The 11,043-nt window shown below is 46.8% G+C and overlaps 1 protein-coding gene across 1 annotated transcript; it reads right to left on the bottom strand.

The window, feature by feature from the left end:
* Positions 1-7,107: 7,107 nt before the first annotated feature.
* On the bottom strand, positions 7,108-7,986 carry OTUD6A (OTU deubiquitinase 6A). The gene has a single exon (XM_004380173.1). It carries the CDS (start codon positions 7,984-7,986, stop codon positions 7,108-7,110), a length of 879 nt encoding a protein of 292 aa, XP_004380230.1.
* Between the last annotated feature and the right edge of the window lie 3,057 nt (positions 7,987-11,043).

Genomic DNA, 11,043 nt, shown 5'->3' with positions numbered 1-11,043 from the left:
GCATTGATAATTACTGGTGATTGGAATGCGAAAGTTGGAGACAAAGCAGAAGGATCAGTAGTTGCAAAATATGGCCCTGGTGACGGAAACAATGCTGGGGATCACATGATAGAATTTTGCAAGACCAATGACCTATTCACTGGAAATACCTTTTTTCAGCAACATAAATGGCAACTATACCCTTGGACCTCACTGTTTGGAATACACAGGAATCAAATCAACTACATCTGTAGAAAGCGACAATGGAAAAGCTCAATATTATGAGTCAGAACAAGGCCAGGGGCCAACTATGGAACAGATCATCCACTGCTCATATGCAAGTTCAAGCTGAAGCTGAAGAAAATTATAACAAGTCCACGAGAGCCAAAATACAACCTTGAGTATATCCCAACTGGATTTAGAGACCATCTCAAGCATAGATTTGACACACTGAACATTAATGACTGAAGACCAGATGAGTTGTGGGATGACATCAAGGACATCGTACATGAAGAAAGCAAGAAGTCATTAAAAAGACAGGAAAGAAAGAAAAGACCAAAATGGATTCCAGAAGAGACTCTGAAACTTGCTCTTGAACGTAGAGCAGCTAAAGTGAAAGGAAGAAACGATGAAATAAAAGAGCTGAACAGAAGATTTCAAAAGGTGGCTCGAGAAGACAAAGTAAAGCATTATAATGACATGTGCAAAGACCTGGAGTTAGAAAACCGGAAGGAAAGAACCCGCTCAGCATTTCTCAAGCTGAAAGAACTGAAGAAAAACATCAAGCCTCAAACTGCAATACTGAAGGACTCTATGGGCAAAATATTGAATGAAGCAGGAAGCATCAAAAGAAGATGGAAGGAATACACTGAGTCATTGTACCAAAGAATTGCTCGACGTTCACCCATTTCAGGAGGTAGCATATGATCAAGAACCGAGGTACTGAAGGAAGTCCAAGCTGCACTGAAGGCACTGGCGAAAAACAAAGTTCCAAGAATTGGCGGAATACCGGTTGAGATGTTTCAACAAACGGATGCAGCTCTGGAGGTCCTCACTCATCTCTGCCAAGAAATTTGGAAGATAGCTACCTGGCCAACTGACTGAAAGAGATCCACATTTGTGCCCATTCCAAAGAAAGGTGATCCAACTGAATGCGGAAATTATGGAACGATATCATTAATATCACACGCAAGTAAAATTTTGCTGAAGATCATACAAAAGCGGCTGCAGCAGTATATTGACAGGGAACTGCCAGAAATTCAAGCCAGATTCAGAAGAGGATGTGGAACAAGGGATATCACTGATGACGTCAGATGGATTTTGGTTGAAAGCAGAGAATACCACAAAGATGTTTACCTGTGTTTTATTGACTAGGCAAAGGCATTCGACTGTGTGGATCATAACAAATTATCGATAACACTGCAATTAATGGGAATTCCTGAACACTTAATTATGCTCATTAAGAACCTGTAGATAGGCCAAGAGGCAGTCGTTCAAACAGAACAAGGGGCTACCATGTGGTTTAAAATCAGGAAAGGTGAGCATCAGGGTTATATCCTTTCACCATTCTTTTTCAATCTGTATGCTGAGCAAATAATCCGAGAAAGTGAACTATATAAAGAAGAACGTGGCATCAGGATTGGAAGAAGACTCATTAACAACTTTCAATATAGAGATGACACAACCTTACTTGCTGAAAGCAAAGAGGACCTGAAGCACTTACCAATGAAGATAAAAAATTACAACCTTCAGTATGGATTACATCTCAACATAAAGAAACGAACGAACAAAAAATCCTCACACCTGGGCCAGTAAGCAACATCATGATAAATGGAGAAAAGATTGATGTTGTCAAGGATTTCACTTTACTTGCATCCACAATCAATGCCCATGGAAGCAGCAGTCGGGAAATCAAACGACGCATTGCATTGGGCAAATCTGCTGCGAAAGACCTCTTTAAAGTGTTAAAAAGCAAAGATGTCACCTTGAAGACTAAGGTGTGCCTGACCCAAGCCATGATATTTTCAATTGCCTCATATGCACGCATAAGCTGGACAATGAATAAGGAAGACCGAAGAAGAACTGATGTCTTTGAATTATGGTGTTTGTGGAAGAATACTGAATATACCATGGACTGCCGAAAGAACGAACAAATCTGTCCTGGAAGAAGTACGGCCAGAATGCTCTTTAGAAGCAAGGTTGGCGAGACTTTGTCTCACATACTTTGGACATGTTATCAGGAGGGACTAGTCCCTGGAGAAGGACATCATGCTTGGTAAAGTAGAGGGTCAGCGAAAGAGAGAAAGACCCTCAAGGAGATGGACTGACACGGTCACTGCAATGATGGGTTCAAGTATAGCAACAATTGTGAGGATGTCGCAGGACCTGGCACTGTATGTCGGAACCAACTGGATGGCACCAAACAACAACATGAGTCAGAATCAACTGGATGGCAACTGGCAGTGGGATTTATTAGGTGCTTTGTTAAGTATTCTCACTTAATCCTCCAAGCATCCCCAAGAGATATCTCTAAGAGAGGTATTAACTGTCCCATGTTACAGTCGAAGAAGTTGAGGCTCAGAGAGTGAGCCTAGGAAGTGAGTGGGTGAGCTAGGCTTCAAACCCAGAGCCCACATCTGCATAGAAGAGGTAGCGTATTTTTGGTTGCTATGGCAAGAGGGGAGAGGGCATAATAATGAGTAAATGGAAAACAGTAAACAAATAAATGGAAGTTGCTTCTGGAATTGGCATTCTCATCCTTTTGGAAACAGCGCTCCATGGTTTTCACACACGAGATTGTCCAGGACATTCATCATCCTCAGTGACTGTGTTTATGGTTACAGAATGGAAGACTTTGCAAATCCCTCATCTCCTGGTCCATCCCAGTGAAGCTCCCTCTTGGTTTGTGCTCTGGGCCTGGTTAGGATCTGGCCTGGGGTTAATTCTTGTATCTCCTTCCTGCTGAAGGCAGATGCAGTGGAGGCAGCTGGAGACAGACCCAGTGAGATCTGATGGGTTCCCAACACAAGGACAGTTATTTCTTTCTTATTCAGGGAATTCTACTGTATTTGGCGCCTTTTGCCCCAGAATTCCCTGGGCATCACCAGGCCTCCAAGCAAGGCTTGCATTATCCAAGCAGTGTCCTCTTCACCAGTCTATGCCCCCTTCCACAGTTAGAGTCCTTGACCCACCCTATGCTCTCTTAGCCAACCTGGCCCCCTTCCCTAGCCAGGGCCCTCTACCAGATCCTAATGCACTCATACCCCCCAGGTCTCTTTCCCTAGCAAATGCCTCCTCCTCCAGCCAGGTGCCATTCCCTAGCCTTTCCTCCCTTCAAAAGCCAAGAACCTCTTTTTCATCCTGTGTACCCTATACCAACCAGGCCCCCTTCAGCAATGAGGGGCCTTGTCACCAGCCTATTCCCCCTTCCTCGCCAGGTTCCCTTCCCTAACCTATTCCCCACTCCCCAGCCAGGCCCCTTCCTCAGCCTATACCCCCTTACAAAGCCAGGCCACCTTTGCCAGGTAGTCCTCCTTCCCCAGAATCTTCCCTTTTCCCCAGCCAAGCCCATCCACAGTCAGACCCCCTTCCCCTCCCTACGCTGCCTGCCCCAGAAGATTACCCTTCCCCATTCAGGAACCCTCGACCTCCCTATGCTCTGGACCTCTTTCTCAGCATGACCCTCTCATTTAGCCAGACTGTCTTCATCCATTTATGCCTTCCTCCCCAGTTAAGCCCCCATCCCCAGCCAGCCACTCTCCCCAACCTGCCTAGGTTCTCATACTCAGCCCATGCCCTCTTCCCCGCCAGGCCCCTTTCCCCTTCCAGGGCCCCTCCCCTGCTAGGCATGCCTTCCGCTTCCTAGCCCCCTTAATCCACATATATCCCCATCCACAGCCAGGCCACATTCCCCAGTCAGTATCCCCTTCTAGCCCTCTGCCCCGGCTTGTTACCCCTCCCCAGTTTGGGCCCCCTGGATGGACAGGTCCCCTTTGGCAACCAGGCACCCTTCTCCAGCCTGAACCACCTCGCCCATTCAGGGGCTCTTACCCCAGCCAGGGCCCTTTCTCCTGCCAGGTGCCCTCCACCCACCTATCCCGCTGTCTCCAGCCAGGCTTCGTGACCCAACTTGTCTTCCCTTTCCCACCCTATGCCCCTTTCTCCAGCCAGACCTTCTTCCTCAACCTATGCCTTCTTGTTTAGACTGGCCTCCTCTCTGAGTCAGACACTTTGTCAGCCTGAGTCCATCTCTCAGGACACAGGCCAGGAACTGTCTCCCACCCTGTGCCTCAGTGGGCCCCCTTACCACCCTATGCCCCCAGCCCTAGCCAGGCCCCATTCCTTAGCTAGGCAACCTACCCCAGCCAGCACTCCCCTCCCTAGGCAGGCTTTAACCCCAGCCTTTCCACTTCCTCATCTAGGACCCTTCTACTCCCAGGCCCTTTAACTGCTAGGCCCCCTTCCACAGCCAAATCCTCTATACCATCCAGGCCGCCTCTCCCAGCCAGGTCCTGTTTCCCAACCTGAGACTCTACTGACAGACTGCCTAGCCAGGTTACCTTCCCCAGCACAGGCCCTTTTTCAACCCTATGTCTCCTTCCCCTCGCTGGACCCCTTCCTAAGAAAATGCTCCCTTCCCTAGCCTTTTCCCCACCCAACTGACTTATTTCTCCTTTCATAGCCAGTTCCCCACCCTGTGCCCAAGACCACAGCCAGATTCCCTTGTCCAGCCATGTCCCTTCCTCTGCCTGTGCCTCCATACCCAGCTAAGCCCCCTTCTCTAGCCTGTTCCCTCTTCCCTAGGATATTCCTCCTTGCCCTGCTAGGGCCACTCCCTGGATAAACATGGTTTCCCTGCTGGTGCCTTTGTCCATCTAAGCCCCCATTCTCAGCCAGGCCACCTTTCCAAGCCCGTGCCCCCCACCGCCTTAGAAGGCCCCACCCTTAGACTAACTCCCAGTCCTAGTCAGACTCCCTTTTCCTTCCCCCTATTTGGCCCCTTGTCCAGGCAAGTTTCCTCTTCCAGCCTGTGCCCCCCTACTCAGCTAGGCCCCCTTCCCCACACTGTGCAGCCCACCCCAGTAGAACACCTTTCCCATTCCTAGAGCCCTTCACCAGCCTTTGCCCATGTCCCCAGTCAGGCCTCCTTCACCAGACTATGCCCCAGGCCCCACGCAGGTCCTTTACTCTGGCCAGCTCTCTTTACCACCTGTGTCCAGTTCCCGAGCCAGGTCCCCTTCCTCAGCCTGTGCCCCTCTTAGACTATGTCTCCTTCCCCAACTTGCATCCTCCTTCACAGCCAGGCTCCCTTCTGCAGATTATGCCTCCTTTCCTGGCCTATCTTCCTTCCCCTGCCTATGCCCACTCCCGCAGCCTGTTCCCACTTCCTTCCCAACTCCTACATCCTTCCCTAGTGTTTCTATCCCTATAAAAGGCTCTCTTCTCACAGTGTACCCAAATATCTGTTTTTCTCAGGTCCCTCCTCATCTCAGCAAGCTGGCTGGCTGAAACGTATGTGATACACACACTCACAATGCTATATCTGGCAGGATTTCCATATTTGTATTTTGAGAATACCCTAAAAGAAAACACAGTGGCATTTTTTCCCCCTCCTGTAATGTAGCCCTAGGCTGGCAAGTTATTTGGGAGCAGGGGTCCTTTTTTGTATGCAGAATGAGAACATCCTTAAATGAAACTATGTAGTTCCTCCCTAAATCCTCCCCCTATGAAATACTTTACTCCAGGCTGCCACCAAGATCACAGGTCCATTCCTCCTCCCAAAAGCCTTATCCGCCCCCACCCCAAGCCCTCTGGGATTCCTTTGCTGCAGTAGATCCTGGCATACAATACAAACTCTATAGGAACTAAGTCAGCTACACAAAAACAGAGAACCAGGTATTTTAAAACTGCTTTTATTTTTTAAACAAATTGTATATTTTTCATTTTTTGAAGTTATATATTTTATTTTAGAACATTTGGAATGTACAAAGAATTTTCAAACGAATTTAAGTAACCTCACTGAAAAAAAAAAGGATCTGAAGATTAAAATTCTAAAAACCATTTACTACAAATCATTTCACCTTTACTAGTCTTTTGGCAAATTCAAAATATCAACAAGTCTCAAAGATCAACAAAAGTGTATTTCTCACATTTTTTGCCCCACACCAGTCGTAGATATAACAAAATGGATCAATGCTTTTTAATACTGTTTTATCTCTTTTTAAATACATTTCTAACTCTAAGAATTAAGAAAAGGGACTATGTTCAGATCTTTCACACTCCATACCAGTTGCAGATATACCAAAGTGGATTAACTACTTAAAGACATATTCCTTCCCGTCTTTAATGAAGAAAATGAAGTTCCAATCTTTCAGACCTTATTGTAAACCTTACCTAGCCTATCAGTTAATCTAAATTTCCTTTTTATATTTTACACGTACATTTAACTTCTACATTTAACAAATTCTATTACTTAGAACTTCGTAAACATCTAAACAACAAAAAATAATTTGGAACCAGGCAAACTTTTATGAAAAAACAAAACAAAGTACTAGCGGAGCTCTTGCTCACAACTTCAGACGTCTTCTGAGTAGCCCAGCTTATGTAATGTAAAAATCAACAAATAAAAGCAAACCAAAACAAACACCCATAATACATTTTTTTCCAAAGAACGAAGCAAAAGGCATCCACAAAGCCCTTCAATCACATCAATTCCAACTTTTTCTCAAAAATCTGTATAAGACAATCGTAAGACGCAAAGCTTGGCATTTTACTAAACTTATTTTTCCACCTTACGAATGCATCAAACCCAAAGCTCCGACTGTCATTCCCAAGTTCTCTGAAATAGGACCACTTCTCATCGGTGAGGGAAGCAAAGAGCCTCACGGGCAAGAAGCGGTTAGAACTTGTCGGATTTTTTCCTCCCGCCCCCCACGCGGTCGAAAAAGCACTTGAGGAACCAGAGAAGTGGACGGAATGCCAGTGTGGGAAAGCTGGACGTTTTGAGCGAAAGGAAGAAAGAAAAAGAAGAAAAAACCTCGAGCCTACTGAGGAGACGCGGCGGGCGGCGGGCGGCGGGCGGCGCCTTCAGCTCCGGAGTCGGCGTGGCTCTCGGCGGCGGCGGCGGGCCTAGAAGAGGCGCGGGGCTGCGCCCGCGACGGCTCTCTCCTCGAGCGGCTTCACCGAGTTGTAGTGCTCGCCGAGGCTGCAGGCATAGCGCAGGTAGACGAGGACCAGCGGCTTCTTGCTGTACTCCTCGCCGATGACGACGACGGGCGAGTCGGCCTGGATCACCTCGATGGGGGTCTGCAGGACGTGCGACAGGGCCCTCAGCTCGAGCTGGCCTCCCCACGACGCGTTGCGCACGATGTTGTCGCAATAGCTCAAGAAGTCATCGCGGCTGCGGGCGTCGCCGGTTTCGGGGTCGCTGAAGAAGGGCAGGAAGTCGTCGATGTGCTTCTGCATGTAGTCAGCGGTGCGGCCCCGCAGGCTCTCCACGGTCACGGAGAACATCAGCTGGTCTTGGATGGCGCGGTACATGCAGTGGCCGTCGGCTGGGATATCCTTCATCTCCAGATTCTTGGCCCCCAAGATGACGGAGAGCTTCTCCTCCTCGTCGCGGCGGAAGCCAGCCAGAGGCTCCTCCATCCCCGCCCCGGCGATCCTCTCCTGGCGTTCCCTCTCCAAGGCCATCCTTCTTTCGCGCCTTCTCTGTGCCCTGGAGAGGCTGGGAGGCTGGTTCTCGAGATCCATCTTGGCAAGATCTTCAGTGACAGTCTCAACGTTACTGTTGTTAGCGAAGCTCTCCCTGAACTTCTCCAGCTCCTGGCGGTGCTTCTGCTCCATCTCGGCCTCGAGGCGGGCCACATCTAGGAGCAACTGCTTTCTTCTTTTCTTGTCGCTCTTTGAGACCGAGTTCTTCATGGCCTGGATGCGGGCCTGCAACTCTTTCTTCTCACGGTAGTGGCGCCGTGCCATCCGCTGGCGCTCACTCTGTCGATCCTCCATGATGTTTAACAGTAGACAAGAATCCACGTGCGGTGGCTACAGCTCAGACTAACAGCTCAAGCCGTGGAGCAGGCTACAGTTCCTCAGCCTGCCCTGGTTTACGCGCTCGGTTCTTCCCCTCACTGGGTTTGCCCTCGCTCTATTCACTGGCCTCTCTGCCATTGGCCACTGCCTCCCCCATGGCTACGCCCCTCAAACACGCCTGGCGCTAGGATTGGCTGTTGCGAGACCCTAAAAACACCCCCATTAGACCCCGTAGCAACGGGCGCTTCCGGCGTTAGCGGGAGTTCAAATCCGACCTATACGATCCTGCCTTTGCACAAGTTGTGCAGCAATTGCGCTTGCGGAATTTTTCATTGACTGTTTCTCCCTACCTCCATTTCCAAGTCTAGATACAACGCACACACTGGCCTTGCTTGAGAGCCACATGAAAATTACTCTTCTACCAGCTCAATATGCTCTATATGGGACTTGGCATTATTCCTAGTGTTCAGGAGGCAACACGGCTTTCTCCAGGTTTTCGGGTCCTTTGCCGGATGAATCCTTGAGCTTTGTGTATCAGAACAAAGGCATTTCTTTACGTTCCTGGGCACACAGAGTCCTTTCAATTTTTAAGCCTCATATCCACCCTATTCCATCTCAGTCTAAGAAGGCAACAGCCACCATCCACAACTACGCAGACGTCTTGGGTTGTGCGAACAGAATGCACCTAGCCTAAATGCCCTTTCTCCTGTGCGCGGGTTCCCAAAATGGACTCCCTGGGATGCCCCATGAAGCACACAGCCAGTATTCATCATGCCACTTCTTTCGGACTTTTTTGAGTCTCTAAAAGTTCTTAAAAAAAGAAAAAAAAGCCCCAAGCTCCTTCAAATGTGTTCTTATCCTGCCTCCACCACCTGAAACAGAAAGGCCCTCTAGACCATCTCCCCCTTGTTACGAAGGAGGAAAGTTGGACATTTGTTCAGGTGTGTCAAATTGTCATTCCTTTTTATTGCTAAGTAGTATTCCGTGGTATACGGCTGTATCACTGTCTCTTTAACCATTCACCAGTTGAAGGACATCTGGGTTGTTTCCAGTTTTTGGCTATCAGGAATAAACTTGCTATAAACATTGGTTTTTGTGTGAACGTAAGTCTTCATTTCTCTGGGGTAAATGCCCCAGAGTGCAATTACTGGGTTATATTAAGTGTATATTTAGTTTTTTAAGAAACTGACAAACTATTTTCCAGAGTGGCTGTACCATTGCATATTTCCACCAGCAGTGTATGAGGGATCCACTTTCTTTGTATCCTCACCGGCATTTTATGTTGTCATTTTTTTTTTCTTTCAGCCATTCAGATAGGTGTATAGTGGTATCTCATTGTGAGCTTAATTTGTATTCCCTAGGAGGCTTAGTGGCGCAGTGGTTAAGAGCTTGGCTGCTAACCAAAGGTTGGCTGTTCGAATCCACCATCCACTCTTTGCAAACCCTGTATGGGGGCAGTTCTACCCTGTCCTATAGGGCCGCTATGAGTTGGAATGGACTCGAGGCAAAGGATTTTTGGTTTGGTAGAGGGTCGCTATGAGTCAGAATCTACTGCAACGGGTTTTTGGTAATGACTAACGTGGAGCCCTGGTGGTGTAGTGGTTAAGAGCTCGGCTGCTAACTAAAAGGTCGGCAGTTCGAATCCACCAGCTGCTCTTTGGAAACCCTATGGGGCAGTTCTACTCTGTCCTGTAGGGTTGCTATGAATTGGAATCAACTCGCGGCAACGGGGTTTTTTTTTTTTGAATGGCTAATGATGTTCAACATCTTTTCACGTAATTATCTGCTATCTGTATATCCTCTTTATCAAATGTTTGCTTATGTCTTTTGACCAATTTCTAATCTGACTTTTTTTTTTTTTTACTATTAAGTTTTGACAGTTCTTTATGTATTCCATATAGTTCTTTGTCGGATATATGACGTGCAAATATTTTCTCCCACATTGTAACCTGTCTTTTCATCTCCTCACATGGTGTTTTGCACAGCAAAAGTTTTTAATTTTGATGAAGTCCAATTTGTCAAGTTTTCCTTCTATGGATCGTGCTTTTGGTGTCAAGTCTAAGAATTCCTTGTCTAACCTTAGATCCCAAAGATTTTGTCCTTTTTTTTTTAACTGAAAAAAATATATAGCTTTAGGTTTTACATTTAACTCTGTGATCTATTTTTTTTATTGTACTTTAGTTGAAGGTTTACAGAACAAATAGTTTCTCATTCAACAGTCAGAACACATTTTGTTTTATGACATTGGTTAACAACCCCACGACATGTCAACACTCTCCGTTCTCGACCTTGAAGGACCCTTTTTTGGTAAAAATATACATAGCCGAAGTTATACCATTTCAAAGGTTTCTACACGTACAATTCAGTGACATCGATTACATTCTTTCAGTTGTGCTGCTATTCTCACTATCTTTTTCCAAATTATTCCATCACCATTATCTTTAACTCACTGCCCCCTAGGCTTCCCATCAAACCTTTTGAGTCGCTGTTGTCAATTTGATCTCACATTGATAATTCTTTTTTTTGTTGTTGTTGTACCTTAGATGAAGGTTTGCAGAACAAATAGTTTCTGATTAAACAGTTAGCACACATATTGCCCTATGACAATGGTTAACAACCCCACGACATGTCAACACTGTCCTTTCTCAACCTTGGGTTCCCTATCACCAGCTTTCCTATCCCCTCCTGCCTTCTAGTCCTTTTCCCTGGACTACTGTGCCTCATTAGTCCCGTTTTGTTTTATGGGGCTGTCCCATCCCCAGCTGAACGGTGAACCTCGGGAGTGACTTCACCACTGAACTAAAAGGGTGTCCGGGGGCCATACTCTCGGGGTTTCTCCAGTCTGTCAGGCCAGTAAATCTGGTCTTTTTTTTGTGTAACTCTGTGATCTATTTTGAGTTTGTTTTTATTTTTGTGTAAAGTTTGAGACTTAGGTTGAGGTTCTTTTTTTTTTTTTTTTTTGCCTATGGATGTCCACAAACTTGGTGGCTTAAAGCAACAGAAATCTATTCTCTCACAGTTCTGGAGGCTAGA

This window comes from Trichechus manatus, unplaced genomic scaffold, assembly GCF_000243295.1.
Source record: "Trichechus manatus latirostris isolate Lorelei unplaced genomic scaffold, TriManLat1.0 scaffold00070, whole genome shotgun sequence".
NCBI classification, from domain to species: Eukaryota; Metazoa; Chordata; class Mammalia; order Sirenia; family Trichechidae; genus Trichechus; species Trichechus manatus.
This window is presented reverse-complemented; position numbering and strand designations above follow the sequence as displayed.